This window comes from Gallinula chloropus, assembly GCF_964237585.1.
Source record: "Gallinula chloropus genome assembly, chromosome: Z".
Taxonomy (NCBI): Eukaryota; Metazoa; Chordata; class Aves; order Gruiformes; family Rallidae; genus Gallinula; species Gallinula chloropus.
In genome coordinates, this window is record NC_140089.1 from 40,774,068 (window position 1) to 40,801,097 (window position 27,030).

General features: G+C 40.6%; 1 protein-coding gene across 2 annotated transcripts in view; it reads left to right on the plus strand.

Annotated features, from left to right (window-relative positions):
* Positions 1–8,721: 8,721 nt before the first annotated feature.
* Positions 8,722–27,030, plus strand: part of APBA1 (amyloid beta precursor protein binding family A member 1) — a gene marked incomplete at both ends in the record, with an annotated part of 35,273 nt that continues 16,964 nt past the window's right edge. For both annotated transcript variants that reach the window (XM_084278653.1, XM_084278654.1), the window contains 4 exons: positions 8,722–9,873; positions 19,938–20,039; positions 23,356–23,395; positions 26,368–26,513. In XM_084278653.1, the coding sequence (XP_084134779.1) occupies positions 8,722–9,873; positions 19,938–20,039; positions 23,356–23,395; positions 26,368–26,513 (1,440 nt within the window). The remainder of the gene's footprint in view (positions 9,874–19,937; positions 20,040–23,355; positions 23,396–26,367; positions 26,514–27,030) is intronic.

The following is a 27,030-nucleotide window of genomic DNA, read 5'->3' on the forward strand; positions in this document are numbered from 1 at the left end:
TAAGGGGAAAGTTGCCCAGAAGTAATGGATGTTCTTCAAGAAGGAAATCCTGGTGGCATAAGAACAGGCTGTCCTTGTGTGCCAGAAAAGGAGCCGGCAAGAGAGAAAACCTGCTTGGCTGAGCAGAGAGATTTGGGTGGACACCAGACAAAAAAGGAAAGTCTATGAGCTTTGGAAGAAGTGGCAGGCATCTCAGTAGGACTACAGGGATGAAGTAAGATCATGGAGAGAGAAAATCAGAAGAGCTAAAGCCCAACTAGAACTCAGATTGGCCAATTCTGTGAAAGATAGTAAATCTTTATACAGATATATCAACAGCAAAAGGAGAGCCAAGGACAATCTCCATCCCTTGCTGGATGCAGGGGGAACATTAGCGACAAAGGATGAGGTACATAGTTCCTTCTTACCTCAGTCTTTAATAGTAAGGTGAGATGTTCCCTGAATATTCAGCCTCACGAACCAGAAGACGTGGGGGGAGAGCAGAACAAAACTCCCGTGGTCCAGGAGGAAATAGTTAGAGACTTGCTAGGCCAGGTAAACAAGTCTATGGGCCCAGATGGGTTCCATCCTAGGGTATTGAGGGTGATGTGCTTGACAAACCCCTTTCTATCATCTACCAGCAGTCCTGGCTGACTGGGGAAGTTCCACTCAGCAGGAGGCTGGCAGATGTTACACTGGTTTACAAGAAGGGTTGGAGGGAGGATCCAGGAAGCTACAGGCCTGTCAGTCTGGCCTCAGTGCCTCAGAAGGTCATGGAATGGGTCATCTTGAGTGCTATCACACAGCACACACACAACAACTGAGTGATCAGGCTGTAGTGTACCTTGGCTTCAGTAAAGCCTTTTGACATGGTTGCCCACAGCATTCTGCTTGAGAAACTGGCTGCCACTGGCCTGGACAGGCATAGCCTCTGCTGGGTAAAACACTGGCTGGGTGGCCAGGCCCAAAGAGTGGTGGTAAACAGAGCTAAATCCTGCTGGAGGCTGATCACAAGCAGTATTCCCCAGGGCTTAGTTCTGGGTCCAGTTCTGTTCAATATCTTTATCAGTGACCTGGATGAAGGTCTTGAATGTTCCCTCTGTAAGTTTGTGGATGACACTAAGCTGGGAGGAAGTGTTGATCTGCCTGAGGGTAGGGAGTCTCTTCAAAGGGCTGCCCAGGGAGGTGGTTGAGTCACTATCTCAGGATGTATTTAAAAGATGGATAGATGAGGTGCTCAGGGGTATGGTTGGACTCAATCTTCTCAAACGTTTTTTCCAACCTAATGATTCTGTGATTATGCAGCCACCAATTAAAGATGCATTTCATAATACACCCAGGAATAAAAACAGCAGTTACCTGTCAGAGAATCGCAGCAGAGTGAAAGAGAACCCCAAATTTCCTTAACTTAGCTGTTACAGGACTTTTACTTATGTTTAATCATTCTGTTTGGTGAGAGCAGTCAGATCTATTCCCTCGACCAATTCCAATCTGGGATTTGTGATTTCGTCTCAAAGCGCTGCGGATCTAGTGTGTCTGGTTGTTGTACTTCAGTGGGGGAGTGGATTCGGAATCCTTGTCAAGACTTTTCCCTACTGCTGTGGGAATGGTTCCTTTTCTGATCAGAGCACACACTCTCTCTCTCTCTCTCCAGTGCCCTAAAGCATTGCTGCTAGCCCTGTTCTTGAGACCTCTGTCACTCTCTTCTTGCTCATAGATAAAAACAAGATCTGAACTGTCTGGGTTGAAGATTACTGAATGGTGTTTCCTGCACAAGTTTGAATTTTAGTTTTCAGTAAGATGGGAATTGGAAGGGGGAGAAATGTTAAATGTTTTCTGAGAGCTCATTAACTCTGGTAATTCTGGATTCTGTTTACTATTAACAAAAGTTTGGAGTTCTTCTATGTCAGGTGCATGTTTCTCTCAGTTCCCCTTATTTTTCATGGAGGTGGGCATGGACATGTAGGAAGGAGGCCCAGGGGCAGGAAATGGGGGAGCTGTGATTTTTTGTCATGTGTCTGTTATGTTGGCTTCATTGTTTACTGCATACTGGTCATCAGTGTTCTCAGGTTCAATGGACCTGGAAACATTTTTTTTTCCCCCAGACTTTCAGTTTGGTAATTAGAATGCCTAAACCTAATTATTACTTTTCTAAAAAAAATTCCCATGAATTGAAGGCTTGCAAAGTGCTGCTTATTTGTTTTAAACCCAACATTAAAACCAGGTAGGAATGCTTTGTATAGGCAGTAAATAATTTTTGTTTTCAATAAGCTGTTATCATAAATTTTCATTTTTTTAAACTGGTCTTTTATGGTCTCACTTGTTTTTGTGCTGCAGTAGATTAAATGGGAATATGGTTTCAAAGGCTTGTAGTAGGGATGAAGTTGTGTTACCAAAACAAAAAGTGCAAAACCAACAGTAAGTAAGTAGGAGAGTTAGAAATGCTGTTGAGCAAAAAAACCCCAAACTTATGGTCCTAGTGCTTTGTTATCTGTTACTTAGGGAATTATGACTTTTCCAAATGCCACAAGAGAGTTGTGTGACTTGTTCAGGTTTATTTAGTTATGATTTCAATTCAATTAAAAGAGTTGTTTAGGGTCTGGTGCAAATTCAGATTAAATCCCTGTATTCACATGGTTACTCTGAGACAATGTAGTTTGGGAAGTTTGCTGCTGACACATGTTCATACCTTTCCACCAGAGAATTTTGTACCCTGGTGAGAGCCAAAGTAGATTTAGAAAACCTGGGAAGTTGAAATCTGATGTATTATTTGCCTGAGTTACATAGTTCCATTCCAGTGTGGCTAGTGTACTCCATGATTGTTCTACATGGATCTCTGGTGTCAGTAATGTAAAGTTGAACTGTGTTATCTATGAGGAACTTTAAAACTACTCATATCTAAAAAAATAAATGCAATTATGTCTTCTCAAGAATTTGTAGGGTTTGTTTGTTTTTCTGCTGCAGATTTAAATCTGTCACTGTCCTGTTCTAGTAGTTCAGTGGTTCTTTGGTCATAAATTCATGGCTATGCATTTTTTTCCCTTTGTTGTGTCCAAAATTAGACTGCTTGTGTGCTTTGAGCTGTGGGAAAACCTGGATGGTAAGCCACTGAGGCTTTTGCCACAGTGCAAGACAGGACTATTTTTTTAGGTGCCATAGCCCAGCTAATGTTACCTTGTCAGCATGGGCCAGTGTACAGCTCTCTCTTAATGACAGTATTTCCTTTATTTTTGTTAGGAACCAGAGTACCATTTTAGGCTAGCTGTGGTCAGAAAAGACTGGTGCAAGCAAAAATTACCCCTCTACATGCCATACTGCTGAGCATGGACTAGTGTGTGTTTTAAACTGCTCCTGCTGAGTTCAGAAGCAGACCTGGGGCTCAGAAATGGAAGCTTCCAAGCTTACTATGAACAAAATTGGAGTAAAAAAAACACTTTGCAGAAAATACTAAAGGCAAAATATATTGTTGAAACTAATGTGTTTAATCTGTTTAAAATATTACAGTGGTACAGGAATTCTAGAAGCACTTGTAGAAAAACTTGCACACAGAGAAATTTTGTACACGCAGCTTTTTGGCTGTACAATTACAGTGAGTGTTCAGAGCTTTTCAGCCTCATCAGTATGAACTGAAGTGTCTGCTTGTGCATGTGGTGGGATGTCAGTGTCACTTTTCAGGTGCTGCTTTCACTGATTGGCAAGAAACACACCTTTCACAGCTGTTTTAAAGCTGTTTTGGATGAGCTGACTTAGCATATGGCAGTCAGGCTTCTCGAGCAGGTTTCAGTTCAGAAAAAAGAGAGTCCTGTATCACAGGAGAGGTGGGAGATTCTCTCTAAGGGGACATTGCATATTCTTGTAGATTCTCAGCTATTTTATATCATGGGGGCTCTTTAAAAAAGCATTTAGGAAAAATAAAAAGGGAAGATGTGTCCAAAAATATTTGTTAGCAAAAGGCTATGTTGGTTTTTGAAAGGTAGCTCATGTTCACATGCCTTATCAAGATAACTCTGTTTGTACAAGTGAGACTTTCGGCATATTGCTGGAGCCTGGAAAATCATAGGTGCTTTGTGAAATTCCTCAGGGAATGTGCCAAGACAATTTGTACTCAGGGCTGGGATGCCCTTGCAAAGTCAGAGGTGTTTACTTCTAGTGTGACTTGCAGCTACGGGTGGCTGTGTTAGCAAATAGCTATTTTTTTATGGAGGATGTAGATAAATACGTCCAAAGTTTTGTAGGGAACACAAAACTGATTTTGCTTACATACTCAGCTGTTACACTAACTTTTCTCTTGCAAAAGTTCTGCAAAATGAGAGGTAATAGTTGTGCTTCCAAAATATGTAAAGATTAATTTAAAGAGGTGTGTAAATACTCCTTGCAATGATCCAAGCTGAGGCTGGTGGGCCCAAGAAGCATCTTTTAAGCATGGACTGGGCAGCTAGAAAAGGGTCAGCAACACCTGTGGTGGGATGAGCAGGACATTGTCCTGAGAGTCAGGGGAGGGCAGGCACTGTCCCCTCTTTATACCACTTGCCAGACCCCACATGCGTACTGCTTCCAGTTGGGACCCCCAACACAGGAGTGGCGCTGAAAAACTGGTAGGAGGTGAGCCACTGGGCTGCTGGAGCTGGACCCCTTGCCCTGAGACAATAGTCTGCAGGGCTGAGGAAATGGCTTTGTGGTCACCCAACAACAGCCCAGGGCATGGAGAAGACACCAGGAGGCTCCTCACAGTAGTGTGTGTTGAGAGACAGGTGGGTTAGAGACAGTTGGCACATGCTGAAGCAGGGGAAATGAAGCCCCTGTAATCCATGAGTTAGTGATCTGCTACACAACCTAGATATACACAAGTCTAGGGGGATGGATGGGATCCACCCAAGGGTGCTGAGGGAGCTGACTGAAGTGCTCACCAAGCCACTTTCCGTAATCTTGTCAGCAGTCCTGGCTAACTGGGGAGGTCCCACTTGACTGGAGGCTCGCAGATGGGATGCCCATCTACAAGAAGGGAGGACACAGGGAACTACAGTATCAGGAGCAGTGGAGCCAACAGGAGTAGGGAAGTGATCCTTCAGGATCCTCCAGGATGCACCTGGAGTACTGTGTTCAGTTTTGGGCCCCTCACTACAAGAAGGGCATCAGATGCTGGAGTGTCCAGAGAAGGGCTACAAAGGTGGTGAAGGGTTTAGAAGACAAATCTTCTGAGAAGCAGCTGAATGAGCTGGAATTGTTTAGTCCAGAGAAAAGGAGGCTGATAGGGAAAGTTTAAGTTGAATATTAGGAAACATCTCTGTACTGAAAGGGTTGTCAGATATTGGAACTGGCTGCCCAGGCAGGTGGTTGAGTCACCATCCCTGGAGGCATTTAAAAGAAGAGTAGGTGTTGCACTTGGTGACAGGGTCTAATGTTGGACTTAGTAGGGCTGGATAGATGGTTGGATTTGATCATCTTGAAGGTCTTTTCCAACCCAAACCATTCTATGATTCTATAAAATTCAAAGTGATTATGAGGAAGAAACATGTCCCCCACAGGGGAGCCAGGGCCCAGACAGACTGTACCACCTCCAGCCTTGGAGGTCACTGAAGCCACTGGTGGAGAAAGATCTGGGCAGCCTGTCCTGACCTCAGAGCTGGGCTGTGCTTGAGGCAGGGCTTGGAGTGGAGACCTCATCTCCTGTGCTACCTTCTCAAGCTTCTCTTATGCTATATATGTCAAAAAACAGTGTATATGTGTGTGTAGGTATAGTCATGGTTCCACATGGCACACGCCTTTGCTAGAGACAGTAATGATAGTATACAGACCTCTTGAGTGTTGTGTTATTTTATTTTATTCCAAAAAATCAGGGTTAGACTGTGGAAATAACAATGCATAGTGCTCCTGTAAAGTTTTCACCTTTTCCTATTGCATGTCTTTCATGGAGTAGCACTGAGCATGGGTATTGTGGTCTTGCTGCAAGATGATAGCTTGCCCTTTGGTGTTGTTTTAATTACTTCTTTTTATAACATACAGCAGCAGAGAAAAATCCTTAAACTTTAAGCTTTTTCCTTGTGTTGCTTGAGAAATGGGGAGATGTTTAATTTTTCTCCTTTACAGGCAGAAAGGTAGTTTAACCTTCAGCAAAGAGCTGGTCACAGTAGTAATCAACCTCTGGTTTCTCTATTTTGGAGACAGATTCATCCATCAAGTCCTGAGTGCAAAGCTGAGTGCTTACAGAGCACTTTCCTATATATGTTTGATTACTGGAGCACAGCTGCTGTTCTGGGTAATTAATGTGAGAGTATAATATCTTTCAGATGGGTGCTGTGTCTTTATTTCCAAGGTCAGATGACCTCTCTTGCTTATATTCTCTTCTGTCTATGACATTTTATGTCGGTTATTGATTTTTGTTTGCTTGCTGGAGGTAAAGTGCTTTTTGAAGGCTGGTGAGCAAAATCAGGCAGACCTTGTATCTGCTTGAGGGAAATACCAGTAAGGATAAACAAGGTGTTTCTTAGTAGTCTTCCTGCTACAGTGTATGAAAAGGGATTTAGCCCTTCTAACCTCCAGCTTTAATAGGCGGTTCTTTCAATTGCTGCCCTAACGACTGATTGTTAAACAGCCGAATACATGTACTTGACTTAGGTGTGTACTTTTTGTTGAAGATTATGGGTGCTTAGGTGACCTAAGGGCACTTACTCAGATCTACAATTTTATTAGTAAACTTACCTTCTTTTCTGACAATTAAAATTTCTTGTCTGCTGAAAATGTTCTAATATATTTTAAAATAATATTTTACCATTTTCAAAATTTAAAAGTGAAATTACATTGAAATAATCTGAGGATGGGCAAACAGAAGACAATTTTTCCATTAAAAGCTTTAAGTAAAGCTTCTAAAGTTTCCTCTTCATCTCCTCAAAAGACACAATTTCAGGATATGACTATCTGAAATTTTCCTGAGAGAATTCTCCAAATGAGGACGATTTCACAAGTGAAACTTTGAAGTTGCAAAATGAAGATGTTTGGGCTCTCAGGTGGCTTTTAGTGATATTTTTGTGGTTTGTAAAGTCTTCATTTCTCACAGATAGACATGTAAGCAGTGACTCTGTCCACAGTATTCATTATGTTGTAAGCCTGTATTTTATATTCTGTATGATAAGTCTACGTTTTTCTGTCTTGTGATGAGGGTGGGAAAGACAAGTCTTAGAGGTTAAATACAGCATGTTAGATTTGCAAAAGCTAGGTGTGGGCTGTTTCTGAATATTGAAAGATCTGTCTGGAACAAGGGTCAGGATGTTTGGGTTTTTTTTTTCCCCCTTTTTTAAGTTTAAAGACTACTACATTAGACATGACAAAGAGGATCATTCACTGAGCTGGAGGCTGCACCCACTAGATCACCCACGGAAATATAGTGCCAGTAACTCTCACCTAGTGCCTACCTGTCACCTTTTCTAATAGAGGACAATAGAAATTACTGTTGCTTTCTCATCGCAGGAAGTTATTCCCACCAGTCTTTTGAACCGAGCTTGTTTTATCAGCCAACTGCCACCTCAGCCTCCCTGCCTCAGTTCAGTAGATTTGGTTCAAGTCCTGTTTCACATGCAGGCTGTTTGGGGAGCTTTTGATTAATAAATGACACATGCTTTTATAGATCCTTCAAGTTAGAAGTCCTCCACAAGGTACCTTTTCTTTTAGTGTACTTAAAAGTCACAGGCTGGAGCTGTGTTTTGCTTAGAGATGTGTGGTTCGTCTTGGGGACACGAAAGGACATAAACTGCCTTTTATATGACACTACGTATTGAAAACATAGGGCATAGTTCAGTCATTGCATAAAAATGAACTAGATTGGCCTGTTTTCTCTGGGAAACTTGCAGCAGATAATCTGTATCCTTACAGGGTTTTCCTGTTTCTGTGGCCTGCACGTTTATTTTTATTAGCAGACCTCTCAAGTAATTGCATCATCTTTTCAGTTTTTTACTCAACGTCAGCAAGGCTCAGATGCTTCCCTAGTCATGGTTATGAACATTAGTAACGTTTTCTTCATGTTTTAGGAAAGGCATTTGGTGCAGAAGCCAACTTAAGTGTTTATTGATACCTTCCATGAAGGTAACTAAGTTGTATCTAGCTGCTGTGTGTTTCTCTGGTGAGAAGGAAAATGTGCTTTCTCATACCCCTGAGAGTGCCTTTTTATTACTAATGATTTTTTAAAAGCGTATAGGGTGACTTGCTCAGCTGGAGATACCATCCTGAAGCAGTGTAGTGTGCATAGCTGTCATGTATCTGAGCAGTTGCGGACTCCCATGATGGGACTGAAGCTGTCATTTCACAGTACAGCACACTTCCTTTGCGCCGAGCTGGTGGGTGGTAGGAGGGAGGTGGAGCGAAGGTTGAATACTTCCATCAAATCTCTACCACAGTTCAGGCCCCTAACGAAAGTCAGGGCCACAGCAGTCCACAGAAGCATCTCCAAGGAGTTGCTTGAAAGTGACTCTTCCACAGAGAATTTGTCCATGTAAGTGGGAGGTGCAGTCCCTGAGGGAATTGTCGTTGGTTGCTGCTGTTGGAGATCATTTGCATGGGAGGTCATGCGCTTTGACTTCAAGGCTGATGTGGTCAAATGTCTGTTTCTTGGGGAAGGAAGGGTTGGGGAAGGAAGTCTGTTTATTGACTCCACGTTTTTTAAGAGTAACATCAGAGGTTTTTCTCTATTTCTTTCCAGCTGTGGTAGACAAAATGTCAGTAGAATAAGTGACCTACCGACCAGAACTTGCCATGAACCATTTGGTTGGACCGCCTGAGGGGGAAGTAAGCGAAGAGCCAGCAAATGGAGCAGTGAACGAGTCAGTGGAGGCTGACCTGGAGCACGCAGAGGTGGAGGAGGAACAGCGGTATGCAACTCGCTACCCAAGGCTTACAAACAGCAGCCAAGGGGGCCTGTCTGGGCAGGAGGAGGAAGGAATGTTAGCTCGTTCAGCCAGCACTGAGAGTGGTTTCCACAATCACACAGACACTGCAGAAGGGGATGTGATAGCCACAGTGGAGGACAATTATGACACAGAGAGAGTACAGGAAAATGAGGATGAGAGTGCGTATGCAGTGCAATACAGGCCTGAGTCTGAGGAGTACACGGAGAATGCTGAGGCTGAGCATGGTGAGGCCATTCATAATCGAACATTGCCCAATCACTTACACTTCCATTCCATTGAACACGAGGAAGCCATGAACGCAGCCTACTCAGGGTATGTCTACACACATCGTCTCTTCCACCGAGGAGAGGATGAACAGTATGCCGAGCCTTATGCTGACTATGGACTGCAGGAGCATGTTTATGAGGAGATAGGAGATGCACCAGACCTCGATGTGAGGGAGGGAATCCAACAGTATGAGCGGGAAAGGGAGGAAGCTGACAATTACCGCAAGGAAGCCCTTGGTGCCCGCCTTCACCATTATGATGAACGGTCTGACGGAGAGTCTGACAGCCCTGAGAAGGAGGCAGAGTTTGCGCCCTACCCAAGAATGGATAGTTACGAACAAGAGGAGGACATTGACCAGATTGTGGCAGAGGTGAAGCAGAGTATGAGCTCCCAAAGCTTAGACAAGGCAGCCGAAGACATGCCAGAAGCAGAGCAGAGTTTGGAGCACGGTCATGCTCTTGGTAGTGGCGGCCATGAAAGTAATGGCCAGCTCCCAGCTGGCTCTCGAATTACATCCAGCTCTGGAGAATCTGTACAGAGGTACAGCAAGGAAAAGAGAGATGCGATTTCCTTGGCCATCAAAGATATTAAAGAGGCTATTGAGGAAGTGAAGACAAGGACCATCCGTTCTCCTTACACCCCTGATGAACCTAAGGAGCCAATCTGGGTGATGAGGCAGGACATCAGTCCAACCAGGGACTCTGACGACCAGAGGCCACTAGATGGAGATGTGAGTATACAAAGCTTCCAGCTCTCAGGTTATGTGAACATACATGGCAGTGATGGAGGGTGCATTTTGTTCGTGTTCTGTGACTCATCCTTCAGTAAAGTTTGTAGTGCTTTGCTTATTTTAAACTTGTACTCTGGAGAGCATGTAAGAGGTAAGCATGTGCGTTGTCATTATGACGATTTTTTCTTTATGAAGCATTGCTGACCCCTGTTACACTACACGAGAATTTGTCACTCCTGACCAAGCTCCTGACTTGTTTTTTTTTCTGAAAGAAATGCTGTTACATTTTTTACTGCCACCAGATATTTTAGAATAGCTACCAATCGCTTTGTCTTCTGTTAGATATACTTGTGCATTTCTGAGCTTCTTTTTCTGTCACTTAACAAGCCTAACAGTTCCATCAGAAATCTCTTCATATTCTGTATTGCTGTATAATGTTCTTTATGATGGTATCAAAAATCAGATTGATGTTCCAGAAAAGTTTTTTATACCCACTTGCACACTTTAGAAAAGTGTTTAGACACTCTGTATGTTACATTATCACTGCAAAGTATATTCAGTCTGCAGCAACCTAGGTATTCAGGGCCATCTTAGGCTTACAGCGTCAGCATTTCTGAAATCCTGTACTTCTGGCATGAGAGTTAACATGGATCAGAATCAATTCCCAGTTTGTTGTTCCAGCTGCCTGCCTGATAATCTTTACTTGATGTCTTACAGGGTTTTCTGTATTTCTAATAAAAAAACCCTCATAAACAACTGTTTTACTGTTAACTGCATTAAATTTATGCCTGATACAAAAAGAGCTGGTAGGCTAAATTTAAGGCCAAAAATAGTCTATCCTATGGACCCATGCTATTACTTCATGGATAACTGCTCCGCAAACATCTGCTCCATCCCCTTTATTGCTGTGGAGAGTTTTTTTGTGACCTTTGCTTTTTTGGAGGAACACTGAAAATAGAATTTCTCATGTGTTGTTTGGTGTTTTAAACTGAATTATCGTTACATACCAGGAGCGTATCAGAGCTATCCAAACCACTTCAGCCTCTGCAAAGGGAATTCAGATAATGAGAAAAGATTACATGCCATGTAGATTTATGACAGGCTTCTGATTTTTTTATTTGCCTTCAAAACAATGAAGGCTAGTAGTCTGCAAATCAGAAGAGATTTTTGGAGCATAGTGTTTGAGTTGCTGGAAAAAACATGCAAGCTGATTGAGACATGTAGCTTCCAGATTTTACTTTTCCTTTAAAATTCTTGAACACACAGAGCGATGAGTATGTTTGGATTGTGTTTTTGTTTCTTCATCGTTTCATTTTTTTAAACCTACATTGCAGAAACTATTTCTTTGAATATTTTTAAAATTATATCTGTTACAAAGTTGATTAGCAGTTATGTGAAGGGCTAAAGCAATCTTCCCAGATCATTCTGTACAAGAGAACAATTATTTTTATCTTAACTTCTTTTAAAATTTTCAAAAGCTTTAATTACTGCTCTCCCCTCACATTAATCACATAGGGATTTGCTGTACGATTCGTTCACCATATTGCCTGTGTTTGTGAGTGCTACCTGTGTCCGTGATGTCATGTACCATCAGTGGCATTCGGCTGGGGATACTGAGAGCACTGAGTCCTTACTGAAGGTGCTCCAGGTGCTCTCCAAAATCTTGCTGCACCTTGCAGAATGTAACTTCCCTAAGGTATGCTGGTAGGACTCAGCCTGGTGTGTTCATACAGTAAACAAAACAGGTGTTTTCATTGGTATTGAAGTAAATAGGATGTTCCATTTTGCCCACAAAATAATTTCTCTTTCAGTACTTTTCACAGCCTATCAGATAAGAACCTGAGTGAGATTTTCAGTGGTGGCTGTAATCAGAGCAGTGATGTATAATGACTGTTAGTATAGCTCAGTGCAAAGGCAAATGGTGGTTGAAGATGTAAAGACAGTCTGTGTTCTTGAAAAGAGGGAATAAATTAAGCAAATAGTTTAGAAGATCTGTAGCAGATTGAGGGGAATACATGTTGTAGCGTAAGGGATTTGGTAGGAATTTTGTTTTCTACTGATGATGAGTTTTGCTCATTTGCTTTACTGGATGTGCTAATTCAGATGCAAACTCGTGAACAGTCTGTTTTCTTTAACAAAGCACTCCTAGAATTGCTGATCAGTAAATTGGACAGAATTAGGTTCTGATGACTAAGTGACCACGAGTGATCAGTTGTAATAAAAATATAGTTGAAAAAAATTCATCTAAATACATATTTTTCTTTTTATTTCTTTGAGAGAGAAACAGAATGTCAGACAGGGGCTTATCACAGTAGCCGGTATGTGCCAGATGTTATTGCCTGATTTGTAACACTGGCCTTGAAATAAGAAGGAGTTACATAAAATGTTTCATCTTCAGGCAGACACCCTTTTTTTCCCCGTAAGTATCAAGGAGCTGCATATACGTGATGCAAACTGGGTGCTTTTATTACCTTCAGTTACTTTGCAGGTCTGTCTTGAAAATTTGCCCCATATTGCTTTTTAACAAAAGCATTCTGCTTTTAGAGATAGAACTTACTTGAAGATATTAGTAATCCTTTTGTGTTGCTAATGATATGATACTGAAACTGGTAAAACTGCTCTAGATCCAAATAGCAGTCACTTTTTACTTAGCTCTCCACAAGAGAGCAATGAAGCTGGAGAATCTGAAGAATGATTTGCAGTTGAGACTCATTAAATATGACAACTTATTTTGCCTTTTTCCACAAGGAAGTGACTATTACTCCTCAGTGCCGATCATTTGGACAATACATTCACAGCAGAATAGTTGGTAGAATACCAGTTGGAAGTGCCCAGAGACCATTTTGAGAAGCTAGCAATCCAGAAGTACTCAGCAAGCCTGCAGCTGGGTATAGTTTAGGGCTGTTAGGGAAGACACGCGATGACAGTGATGATAAGAAAGCTACACATCAGCCTATCTATTTGGTTTTAAGATGCCCTGTTTCCAGGTTTATTCACAGTTTAATCTACCAGGAATTTCAGTCATTCCCATGTATTTGTCCTCAAAGGAAATGTTTGCGAGGTATATGAAAAAAGAAAATGGGCTCATGAACAGTTATGCTGTAATAAACACTTACAGTCCTGTGATGTTAAGAGGCAGCGAGCAGACTTCTGTGAATAAATAAATGGCGTCCTGAAGTACTTGCTTAATATTTAACAACAGAGAGTATTTCCTGCCATGTGGCTTGTGTGCCTGGCGCAGCAATGCGCGGCTTTTGCTTGAAAAAGAGGCGGTCTAGACATCTCGTTCTTAGGGAGGTGGTGTATTTACAGGGGATATTTAGGCAGGATATTAGGAAGAGGTTCTTTACTGAGAGGGTGGTTGGGCACTGGCACAGGCTCCCCAGGGAAGTGGTCACAGCCCCGAGCTTGGCTGAGTTCAAGAAGCGTCTGGACGCTGCACTCAGTCACAGGCTCTGACCTGGCTGGCCCTGTGTGGAGCCAGGAGTTGGACTCGATGACCCTTACTGTCCCTTCCAACTCAGGAGATTCTGTGATTTGATAAAAGCTGAAAAATTCTCTCAGCATCCTTTGGGTAAAAGCAGTAAGATATTTTTCATGTTTGCCAAACATATGAGATATTATTGATATTATTGACATGTATTTCCAAAATCTGTTTATCTAAAAACTTTTTAAACCACAGCAGGCCATCGCTTGGATGTAGCCTCGTGAGGATGTCTTTTTCAAATACAACAGCAGTTAGAGCTGCACAGCTACAAGAAATGCAACATCAAGGAAAAGTCTGTGGCACTGCAGTTAGGTTGTGCTTTCTGAGTGTGAAACGGAGAGAACTTCATAGCTGCAGACCAGCATGGCCCTTATGGGTATGTATGCGTCTGAGAGCGATGGAATCCTTCAGGCACAGGTGTTCCAGATGCACACATATATCTCACTGAAAGGGAAGGCCCGTATCCCATTGAGGGTAGCTCTTGCCTGTCATCATTCTCTGCCAGATTCTCTACCAAGCCAAGCACAGAAACAGTAATGTTTAAAGATCTAACTAGAAGACATCTTCTGTGCATGCACATTGACTTAGGGATGAAGACGTGTTCGGGCTAAAGAAGGAATAGTTTTGTATAATAGGTATCTCAGAATACAATTAAATGTTCTGATGTGTAAACTCTACAGAAGGTCTGAAAAAAACAGCTTTAAGATGTCATAGAGCTCTGAGAATAGTGGCTTGCTTAGTTGTGGAAGTAGAGAGACCTGCTTCGAATAGCACTGAAAGGCAGAAAAGCTCAAACAGGATTTTTTTTTTGTGTGTGTGGCTGGGATTTAAAGAGGTCCTCTTCAGAACTAAATACATAACCTTTTTCTGAGGTCTGTTCAGTTATACATACGGATATGAATCTGAAAGCCAGATTTTTGTGGACCTGCAGGGCACGGTTTGTTGCTGCATGCCAAGACTTCAGTTTTCCAAAGGCCCCTCATTAGAGTTCACAGTCTTTGTTCCTCTGCAGACACATGAGGTGGTGCAGTGTTAGAATAAACCCTAATATAAAGCCATGTACATGGATGGTTTGGATTTGTAAAGTAAAAATTTGGAGCTGAAGACGAGCCTTTCAGGTAGAACAGAACTGAGCTGCATTATTTTCTCTGTTATTTTTGGCTACACAGATTTGTTTTCAACCTTTGATTTCTCAGTTGCGAGATTTTCTCAACTGTGGTAACTCCAGGACTGAAGTGTTTCCACAGAGAGGAATTTGTTTCACTTTTTCCACAGCAGGAGTAATGTATTATTAACAAGGCAATAGAGACGTCTGTTCTAAATAATTAAGCAGGTTTCAGTAATAGATGAACTGAGCGGGGGGAGCAGGCAAAAGAAAAGAAATTAAATAAAGATGAGCTTATATTGTTAGGATATTGTTTTCTTTTTCTGAGCAGACCTTTTAAGACTGTTGGTTGGGCACACAGAATATGGGTCATCTGTCTGTCATCTGTGTGAGAGCACAGCATTAAAATTACACAGGGAAAAAAAAAAAAGTGCTCCAAAATCCCCAAGCCAAAAGTAATTTTAAAAAAACACAAAGAAAAATTATTTTAGTATCCAGTGGAGAAAGCACTACGCTGATTCATCAGTCATACAGAAGGAGGCTTAGATGTGTCAGTCTTCATAAAGACAGGCACTCTCCAGGTGAGTTACAGGCTTTTAAACTAGAGTGAGCACTGGATACTTAATGCCTTGAATACTTTTTTCTTATGTTTTTTAATTATTTAAAAATTAAAATTGTTTCAAGTGACTTTTCAGTACTGCTGAAAGCTAGAGCAGCACTTGTAAAGTCTTCTGAAAACACAGGAGGGACCCACACTAATTTTTAAAGACTGACACATGAAGCTGTGTTCAGACTACCAGTTCAAGTGCAAGTACAGCTAAGGACATCTGTACTTGAGAGATAAAGAGCCAGGACTGAGCAGCTTCCAGGAGCCCTGCTGCACTGTCAGGCTTCGATCCAGCATGAGTGCTGCTGGACAGACCCTGCCCACATAGATGTGTGTGTGATCTGACAGGCAGTCAGTGTCCATACAGCGTAAGATTTTGTTCAAAGAGAAGTTACCAGCGCAGAAAGCATGACTGTGCTACTGCATGGTTACTGCTGGCCAAGAGACTCTTCAAAATGGGCAAATTTAAGGGTGATCTTGCCCTGACGGGCTCAGATACATTTACTGTTTGCTCACTTGGACTTTTCTGTGTCAGATCTAAACCTCAGTGTATTTCTGGTATCTTTTTATTTTGCATTTGAGACTCGGCAACATAACAGTTAACAGGTGTGGGGGTCTTTCTTCAATGACTTTTTTTGCAACTTCAATGAATTTTACTGAAGAATTACAACTTGGTGGTGTGCAGACACTCATGGACAGTGTGTCTGTTTTAGAAAAGCTAGATTATTCAGAGCTTTTGCATAGTGTAATGTGTGGACAGTCAGATCTCTCAAGTGAGACTGTCAGACTGTCAGTCATTGTTCACATGGTGGCAAATGGCAGGAGACTCTGTCCTTGCACGGCATTGTTGGTTGGATATGGGGAGGTTTTCCAAACTGGGACTCCAATTGTTCCTGTTAAGTATCATCCAGTACCTTATTAATGCACTGTTTGGTCATTTTTACAGCAGGGGAGCTGCTGGGTCAGCCCCATCCAGGGTGGTAGGTAGCACCCTGAAGCAATGAATGATGCTTCTCACTTCTCATATGCACAGGAGGAGCCTTCTGGGGGAATCTTGGAGGCTGCCTGAAATTCCTGCTTGCAGAAGTCCTATTGCTGTTATCAAGTGTGTTGTTCAGATCGGTCAGTTACCTTGTCTCAAGTCAGCTCCTTGTATCGTCTCATCTGTGCAAAATGGCAGGGGGCAGCTCCTGGACCACCCATCAGACTGGTGGCTAAGTGCACAGGGTATGTGTAGAGGCAATCATGCTGCAGTTGCAGTACAAAGTAAAGTTTCATCCTTATGCCACGGTCATAACTTAAATTGCATAGGTGGTGCCATGGTATGCATATCTCTGTGCAACAGTTCTGAGTCGGTCTTATTTTTTCAAACCCTCCATTATTAACAATATGGTTAAATCAAATTTAAACAAAGACAACCAGTAAAAATGAATAATTATATTGTAAGGAAATTTAGTTTTCAGCTCCATTCTTTATAGGTGCTTTGTGCCATCTAAAAGCAATGAACATTACGTTGGTGGTCTCAGTATACATTTTAGTCAGTAGAATTTGAACTGTTCAGGTCATGATAGATATTCTATTGCAGCCTAAGAGATATGCTGCCATAATTTGTGCTGTGCTGGGCAGTGCTTGTGAAATTATGCATCTGACCATACTTGAGTGTTGGACCTTAATATTTTATAGTGCTTTGACCTTTGCCTAGTGTGCGTGGGTATCTCTGAGAAGATTTTTTATTGCTGAAATCAAATAAATTTAAAAGCTTTGCTTTATCCAGTTGTCTCCTCTGAACTAATGTGCAATTTTTCTGCCAAGAAACCTGTGGGTGGGCATTAGTGTCCTATAAGTAATGGCCCTTTGTTTAAGTGAATCTTAAATTGATGAAGTATTTCTTGATCTCATGCCCTCTGTCCCAGCCTTCTGTCTGATGATGTGACCCACTAGGTTATACTCTTTCCAGATAAGCTGCTGCTGAAAAGAGGTAAAACCAACACTGCTTTATCAAAAGGAAGAGCAGGTGTTTGTATCCGAAAACGTTGCGGTGTCAGTTATGTTTGTCTTCATGAGCTATTCAGTAGCCAGCTGGGTTGACCTGGATAGATTAGGTGCAACATGATGCAACACGGTCCTCTCCTGTTACAAGTTCTGTTGCTGAACCGCTCCACACAAGAGTGAGGAAGGACCTTGGGTTGGAGCAGGTTGCCCCTTAGCTCGAGGCAAACTTAACACTGAAACCAAGATGGAGAATTTTTGGATGTACCAGGTTGAGAATCGTAAGAAGAATGTAAGTAGATTTTCAAGAGGGGAGCTGGGGTAACTGGCACGTTTTTATGGCTACACTTCAGAAAACACCCCATACTTCCGTGGATGGACCTCTCTACGTTAACGAGCACGCTTCACATGAACTTACTGTGTTCGTTTTTACAGACATTTTGTTAAGCTTCTAAAATGTACTTTGTTAGCAGCAAATGAAGCAATCACTAAGCATCTATGTTAGACTTTGGCTGTAGTGTTTTGAGCAGCTATGCAAGTTGTCCATCCGCTGTGATCTATCAAAACATTTCTTGTTACTGCTGTGGCTGCATTCTCTCCTTGTGCATTGTATATGGTAATGCTAGAAACTCATTTTGATGCAGACTAGAACTGAGCACTTGTTCTTCAAAGACTGAATTTTTTTATTCAAATGCTTTTGGGGGCAGCTCTCATGTCATGTCACACAGCTAATTTTATATGATGTTTGTTGTTTAGGTTTGGTAGTTTGGGTTTTCGGGTTGGTGTTTTTTTTTTTTCCCCCAGAAAAATTTGAGCAGACAGTTAAATGGAGCAAATGAAAAGCTGTGTGATCATTTGGATGGTTGCTTAAATCCTGATACTTTGTAGATGAAAGTAGCTGCTTAAGGGAATTTGTGGTGCTACTGGAGTAACTGTTAAATTTTAAATGGTGCAGAATTTCTTAATGTCAGGAACCAAAATTGTTTGCATGAAGTAATTTATTGTTACCTCTTTAGTGTGGGAATATGAGGAGTGTCAGGCATTTTAACAAACTTTTTAAAAAACATCTAATGCTAAAATATTATATACTTAATTTTGCTTCTTCATTTACTATTTAAAGCTCACTCCTACAATATCCTGATGCCACTGTTGAATTGATAATATTGCACACCTTTTCTATTTAATCCTAGTACAGAAATACCTATTGGGAACATAAGCACTATGGGGATGCTTCTTTAAGTGAACAGGAGTTGCCATTTGTGTGGTTGAGTCACCATGGCACTGTAGCTCTGGTAGTTACACAGCAAGTCAGGGGAGCCTGTATCTCTCCCACAGCCCCTGCATGAATGAAAGCAGGGTAATGAGCAATCCTTCATCTGATGGTGCAAGCACATGCCAGGGTTCCAGGGAGCATTTCACAGCAGAGTCTCCCTTTTGCCCTACAGCTGTAATTGGAAATATAGGGAGATGCAAGGAGGAGAAATCTGTAAAAGGAATTATATAAATCTAATATTTAATAATTACCCAATACAGACCTTTTAAACAAATGATGGTAAAGAGAAAGAGAAGGAAGTCTTGTTTTTTTGTTTTGTTCCATATCTGTGAAGCTGTTTGCAAAACAGATTTTTTAAATTTCCTTATTATTTTTTTTGTATTAATTTATTATCTTTACGTACTAATTTTAAATTATTTATTATTCACTATTTTTAAAAACCAAATATTTTATATAACTCAGTGTTTCAGCTGGAGCAGAGGCATCACAGGAGGGCATTCCTAGATTGGAGCTGCTGCCAGCTCAGAGCACTGGAATTGTAGCCCTTTCCTAGTATGACTCATTGGTCTAGAGAAGTAGAGTCTGGAATGCCAGGGCTGCTGGGCTAAACACCGGGTTGGCATAGCTAAACACTTAACCTTCTCTTGGGAGTTCACATTTTGCCATGTGCACAGACATGTTTTGCAGGTCTCCTTAGGATCTCCCTTTAAAAATGACTGCTGGGTTGAAGCTTTCTCCTTGTTCATCTTGGTTGCCTTCATTATTTCCACACTCCATGATCTTGTGTCATATCCCTGTACAACGCCGTCTGTCCTTCTCCCACCCCACCCCACCTATAGATACCTTGACACAGCTTTTTAGTGCTATGAGCATTCATTAGGACTTGCCTATGATGAGAATATCCTTTCCCAAAGAGATCTTTGTCTTTACAAAGATGCTTACTGACAAATCACTTAGATGTAGATAGTCCATGATCATGAATGGCTAGGACATAACTGGAAAGGGAGTTTTTCCACTGAATTATTTACAGTGGAGAAAAAAGAGGAAATCTGATCCAGAGAGTGTGCATAACACTAAGACAACAGGATGAACTGTAAAATATTTTCTAAGTTTGCATTGTATGTAGGGTGAGGAATCATAGTTCTTGATTACGCTGGCATGTGCTTGAGCAACTGAAAGCCCCCTAACTGCAGCTAGTTGATTGCTGACAGTGAGTGTAGATAGTTATTGGCCTAATCCCACTGTCAGATGACCCTCCATTCACCTTGCAAAAATAGTTTTGTGATAGACTTACTGGCTGAGTGTTGCTTGCCACTGAGCACAGCCTTTTATTTTCCAACTGCTTCATTTAATACATTACTGACAAACTCAGGTGTTTTTAAGAAGATTTAGCTGTTCAGAAAAAGCCCATTGATATACCAACACATGATCATTATGAATAAAGCAAGGGATACAGCATTTTTAACGTGCTTTTGTTTGGTCTTTTGTGTGTTTTCCTCCACCTCTCATCTCTTATTTCCACTTCTAAGTTAGAGGAAAATATGAAAGAACAATTTCTACACTGGTCACTCAGATTCTTATTTCATTTTCTTGCCATATCTAGTCTCCATCTCCAGATTCCTCTTCACCTCGAGGTGCTGAATCGTCAAGTAGGCAACATCACCAAGATGCCTGCAGTACAGCAGAGGCCTCCACCAATAAAGAGGTAGAGTGAAATCTTTTTAAAAGCCACAGTCTTGTTCATGCCACCTGTGTCTTTTTATTTTCTTTCCCCTTTTACCTGTGCAATACCTTCTTTTCTTCCAAAATTGCAGCGAACTAAGAGGATGATTTGTAGGTCCTTTCCATTACACTTGCCTGCCTGCCTGAATTTCTAACATATTTAAGAGTGTTTATTATAGCATTTCTGACCATGTACAGCTGCCACTAAATTTATTTAACAGCCTGGGAGGTATTGATTTACTAAACAACCAACATCACGCCTCCATTAGAGGCAAAAGGAAGAAATCTTTTTCTTATTTCCATGCAGAATGTCTTTCTACCAAGAAGAGAATGTTTCTTAAATCAAAAGGCTTGCTTAAATAAAATAATTTATATAGTAATTTCTGCTGTTTCGATAGTTCACCATTGTAGAAACTGACCAGCCAGTGATTCACAGAGTTTAATCACTCCTGATGCCGGGCTTCTCAAAATAAAGCTGAATATTTACTTTCTCTTTTTAATCTGAATACTTATTTTTAGACTTCCCCTCACCCACCCCCTCTCACCTGGAAGCCTTTTACACTGCAGTAGTTCCACCAACACAAAATGAGAAGTGTGAGTAAAACATCTGTCAGTGTGAAAGGAAAATTATTGGCATAAAAAGTATTTGGATTGATACAGAATGGCTGGATCTGTAAACAGAAAAAAGCCCACAAGTACTTAGTTTATTTGCCTTTTTAAACTTAAAAAAAATCTCAAAACTGTACTTAATCAAGATACCATGTTGTTACTAGTAGCAATACATGAGTTATCTTATACAATGAAAAATAATTATCTACAGTAACTGGAAATACTGAATTAAGTTGAAACACTAATTAGCCATCTGTGCTTTTTTTCTTTTGTTACTGTCAAAAGATAAAAAAGCTTGTAACACATATGTGTTTGTGTTGATTTGTGTTTAGAAAATAATGAAAAGGTTCAAAGGAGTTAAGGAACTCAGTCTAAGATTCTCAGTATGCTATAAAGCCTTCAACAGTAGATTGTGCCATTAAATTTTACCTGCTGCACTGTTAGCTTGTTAAGGCTGTTAGCTTTCTTCAGTGCAGATTTTGTCACTTCACATATATCCTAACTGTTAGCAGTTTTCAGATCTCAATAAACTTACTCAGAGGAAGAAAATGAACAACCACTCACCAGCTTTCAGCATGTGCTTACATACGGTGTCAGAGGCTGTAAAACCAGGTTTCACATTAGGATGCATCAGGCTGTTTGTTTCCCCCAGGTGAGAGACAACACCTGCTTTTAGTTCTTCCAGTGCAAGAACAACAGTGGTAATGCAGCCTCATAATTTTTTGGGGAACAACTTTTAGGCTTAGTAGAACTTTTTATTTTAAATAAAATTTCAGCATACTAGGGGTCAAGAAAATTAGCAACAGTTGAAACATTGACCTTTATGGATTTGTAAAAGTAAAAGTGTTTCCTCCTATTAATAACTTTACCTTTTACATTACTATTCCTGTGGTCTTAGTAGAATGTCTTTCAATGTGAATAATGAGCAGAACCCCTTAATTTTGTATGTGAATTTTTGCAATAAAAGCATATATATTGACAGCTTACACTAATCTATACTGAACAGAAGTTGCATTGGCTTGTCAGATTGCTGAATAGTTGCCAAATAAGCAATTACATGTTCATTCTGTTTAAAAAAAGATAGAAGTCCTTTGGAAAGGGCATTGATCTGCATGAGCTGTCTCTGGTGTGTAGGGGATTTGTCCTCTAGGCCTGCCAGAGTACAGTGGCTGAATTTCCCTCTTAGCACCACGCCAGCAGCAATTACAAACCGTTGTTGAAGTCTGTATGGGTAGGTGGTCCAGTAAAACATTCGTCTGAACAGTTGAAAGCCGCAGATCTGAAAAGGCATGTCAAGAGTCCTCACAGCAGCTTAAATCCTTTGGCAGCAGGAGATTGTTGTTTATTGACATCTTTATTTATGCTAGCGCAATCTCTGGAGGAGAACTTTCTTGGTTTGGCAGTACAGTTCAGTAATTTTCATAAAGAACGGCAAGTGCTTAAAGGCTGTAGCAAGACAAGCATCACTAGTTGGAAAATATTACACTTTTCTACGTATTACAGTGGAAAACATCGACCTCTCACATAACTGACCATTGTATTTTACCTGGGTTTTCCACTAATAGAACCTAGTAAGTTGCCCATCAAAAAGCAACATGATTTGGTATATATGTCTATGTATGTTTTCTGGAAATATACTGGGAATTGTCTTAAGATATGATGCATTATTCTGATCATATATATATATGATCATATATATTTTTTTTCTTTTAATAAAACTATGTTAACCAGTCATCGGAGGAGTTACTGCTAATGCGATCAGTTGTAGATTCATTACCATTCTTATCTGCAACCCATATGGTAGCATCAGACATCTCCATGTACCTGTTACCATCTGTGTACTGCCACACAGAATTTTCTTTGATAAGTTTGCCTGTGTGTTTTATGTTACTGATTATTAAAAAAATGGTGAGTCTTACTCAGTGAAAGTTTTCACTTTCAGGTGTTCAAAGTGTTAACTGCAGAGTCTTTTGCATTAAATTGCATTTGGAAGTAGGGTTTTACCTTAGACTTACATATTCAGGTCAGGATTTTTTTTAGTTTGTTCACCTTTTATGAAGTTGAAACTACCAACTCTGTTTTTGTGCTTCATACAGTGCAAGTGTAGCTGGTGGTGAAGTGTCAGCAAATTCAGTTACCTCACAGAAAACAGGTTGCTGCCTTAGCTGTTTAAAATTTGGAAGACTTTTTGTAGCCTGTATTAAAGTGAGGGATACATCTAAGAACAGTCCTAGTAAATAACAGAATTTTGTTAATAAATAACTGACTGGGCTGATGGTTTCAGTCATGAATAATAACAATATAACATAATTTTGTAGATTACCATGTGCATTTATTTGTAGTTGGAAAACCCCATGTCTTTGAGACATGATGTATTTTCCTGCAGACTTACCGATTAGTAAAAGTAGAGTGCCTGTTAATAGACAGTTAATATACTATGGAGCGCTGACAAGTAACTGAAAACTCGGCCTAACAAGTTGCCTGATAGAAATAAGCAGAATACACTGAATCTAAGCACCTACTTAGTGTAATATAAGCACCTGCTAAGTGTAATATATCTTAATAAATGCTGCTCTTCCTTCACTAATAACTGCAACACATTTACTACTTTTTTTTTTTCATGGAAAAAAATTTAATGTATATTTGTGCATGCTGTGTTCTGTTTGAAATCCTTTTTGTCTTAATTGCAGTCCAGAAAAAGCTTGGCTTCATTTCCAACCTATGTTGAAGGTAAGATAGTTCTACAATTTCTAAATGTTTTTTGCATCCAAAACCCTCCAATATTTATAATGTATAAAATTTATTTTTATTCACTGAATAAAAAAGCTGCTAGAGGTAGGTATACTGATTTATATTAAATTGTATTCTATCTGGAGCCTGAGTCCTACTGTACTCTTTCAGAAGTTTGGAAAAGCAGAGCTTTTCTTTTTTTAGCATTTCATTCATAGTTTCTGTCTCAGTTCTGTTTTTCCCCAGTATCACTTAAAACACTACCAATTTTTTATGGTATTTACACAACACATGAGCATGTGTGTGGACAAGGAAAATAGGTAAGAAGAATGTAGTGCTCTCTCCAGTATTGATTTCAATTGGCAGGCTCAATCCAATCTCAGTTGCATTAATTATCAGAATTTAATTAATTGGATTAATTGGCAGGACTACCAGAGGAAATCTGCACTGCTTTAGAGCTACTTGTCCTCTAATTAATTAGTGCTTCCTGTCTTAGAGTTAAGGTTGTGTTTCTTCTAGTGCTGGGTTTATTCAGAGCAATGTGAAAAAACAAGTTACCTGCCAAACGAACTGCTGTTACCTTTTGTGTCAGTCTGCATCCTGTGCACACAGGAAGACTGCAGGCTGTCAAACCCAGCTATGTCACTGTGAGAGCAGCCAAAAAGTTGAAGTTTCATTTTTGGTTTTTGGTTATAGTATTTCTTTTCTTCCCCTGACAGCAGTTGTTCCATGTGTTTGATGAAATGCCAGAAAGACAGCGGATGTGATGCATCATTTGGTGTGTCTTGGAACTCCTTGGAATGCTTTATAGCAGGCTATGTTTAAAGAATTATGTTTAGACTACAGATAGTCCATTGGTTTTGTCTTTGGTGTATGGGCTGCATATTTTGCAGTCTGTGGCCAGAATGTCAACTGCTAATAAATTTCATAAATTATTTTGAAACTAGCCAACCTTTGGAATTTTGCAGTGATGCAGCATCTCACTTATAACTGAAATTCATCCCCTAGTGGGAGCCTTGTCTGCAAGGGCTGTCTTAGGTAATGCTCCCCTCCTTAAAAAAAACGAATTGTAAACTGAAACTTTCTTAGATCTTGCTCCAGTGCAAAATTTCTTATGAAAACACATTTACCACTTTTAGGTGCTAGAAGTCCAAGGCAAACTTGCTGGCACCCATGCTACACTTTAGTTCAGGTAATTTAATCATCTGAGGTAAAAGATTGAGGGAGGCCTTATAAAAAGAAGCACTATCTGTGTGCTCACCTCTGATGTAAACAGAACACACACCTTTTTTGGTTTTAATGTACTTCCCTGTGGTAGTCTTGTCTACACTTCTGTCAGTCTGTATTTATGGGTTTTGTGTTTTGATCAGAAATCATAATATAAAGGGTTTTGTACCCTTTGTAGCGAAGCAGTGAAAAGGCCTTGGCATGTAGAGCAATAAGCAGACAGCAGCACTTAAGTATGGTTTCAGGAATAGGCAAGTACATAGTACCTCCAGGTACATAAATATCCTTGAGGTAAAAATTCCATTTCTTTTGGGTCATGTCCTTGAAAGGGACTTTTTCATTTTAAGAGTTTTCCAGATACAGAGTGTCTGAACAAATTCTGCACACAGGAGATGAGCATGGGAAAATTACTAGTCATAAATTCTGTTATTTAAAGAAACCATAAAGGAGACAAGCTTGCTCGTAAGATTTGTACATCTACTTCTGTCTGTGCATATAGTTTTTGTGATACTTATCTCTGGCTCTTTTCTTCTTTTATTTTAATCTTAATAATGACTTGCATTTCTCTGGAGCCAAAGTTACCCGTGCTCATTCTGAGTGGCTGTTAATCTCTTCTCTTATAATTGGAAGAAAATTGGCATTCTGAGTGATGTTAAAACCCCATCACCTTATATCTCAAGATATCTCTTGAACTAATAAAAGCTTGGTTCTGATGTTGTAGGATTTTTGCATTGCTCTTACAGGAAGAAAGGGCAACCCATAAACAGTTTATTTTTTTGGTCATAAAATATGAACCTTTCTACCATTAGCATTCCTTAAGATGATTTTCAGTTGTTTTGAACATCAATTCTTTTTCCTTACTTCTGAGGAAATAAGAAACTAGCCTCCCTTTCAGATCATGACGATTTTAACATGTAGCAAGGTGTAAAAAAATAGAGTATTTTTATAGATACCATTTTTAGATGTAAACATCAAATACTGGACTGCAGATCATAAATAAGGATTTGCATTGCTAGGCACTGAACAATTCACAAGCCTTTAACTTTCCATAGCAGCTGACAGGAGTTGGATGATTAGGAGTCTGTGGATCTGAGAGAGCTGCTTTGCCATCATGCTCTTGTCTATTTATCAACATTTTTATTTAACTCTGTACTCCACCTCAGTATCCTCCTCGAGACTAAGAATGATCTTAAAGGTCTGTGGCATAAAAGTACTTCACTTCGTTGGGCAGCCCAGCTCAGGTGAGCGCTGCTGTACCTGTCAAGCATTCCCAGGGAGGTTCCTCAGCCTGTTGTCCGACTGCAGCTGCACACAGCTGAGCAAGTGGCTTATGGCTGTTATCAAATCACAGCCTTCCTCTTTCCGTTTGCGACTGTTGGTCTTAGGATTGCGAGGCCGATTTTGGTGGGTGAGGGGCGAGCTGAGGAACTGTGCCTGTCCCTTTGTAACAGTGAAAACTCACAGAAATTATTTTGCTCCAGGGTGATGATCCCTGCTCACAAAAGAATGAGCTATTGTGAGAGACAGGCTGGATTAGCAATCACAGCCTTGGCTGGGGAGATGTTGAGAGCATTTTCTTGGTGTTTTGTACCTTTGAAAGTACTCACTGCCATATCATCATGATAAACTGAAGTATTTCAGAGGAGGATTTGCAGCCGTCAGGTCCAGGCTGAAGTTGTCAGATTGCTGCTCTTTTGCTGTGGTTCACCATGATTTCCTTCAGTAATGGCTTTCCTGTGTTACAGTTCCTGGGCCTTGTGATCCTGAAGACTTAATTGATGGAATAATTTTTGCTGCCAATTATCTTGGCTCAACTCAACTCCTTTCTGATAAAACTCCCTCCAAGAATGTGAGAATGATGCAAGCTCAGGAAGCTGTCAGCAGAATCAAGGTGAGGAATAATTCTTGCTCCTTCTCATACAGGTTGTGGATATGAACTTCTTACAGATGTGGTAGTTGTTTCATGTGGTACTATCTGTGATTTCAGAAAGGTTAAATGCCTTGTCTGTCTTTCTGCAAAATAAATCACATGTTTAATTCTGCTTTGGGAACAAGACTGCTAAGGAAAAGTTACCAGACCATTTTAATTCTCTACAGTAATCCTTGAGCCGTGTACTCTAAGCCAGAGTCTGAAGTGAGTGGTGCTCTGGAGTTTTGTGTGTTACCTGTGTGTTCAGGGAAAACAGTTACAGGGTGTAACTAGTAAGTCCTGCAGCTGCTTCTGGCTTGGCACTTGATGGAACTGGCACTGCAGTAATGTCTGCAGTTATTTTTGGCCTTGCTGTGGATACGTTTCTCCACCACATAACAGGTGTGAGCTGATCAATAAAGAAAAAAGCCTGTGGTGGTACAGAGACGTATGGAAAAAAACTGTTTATCCTGGAATCTGTTTGCTTTGTTTGGAAAAT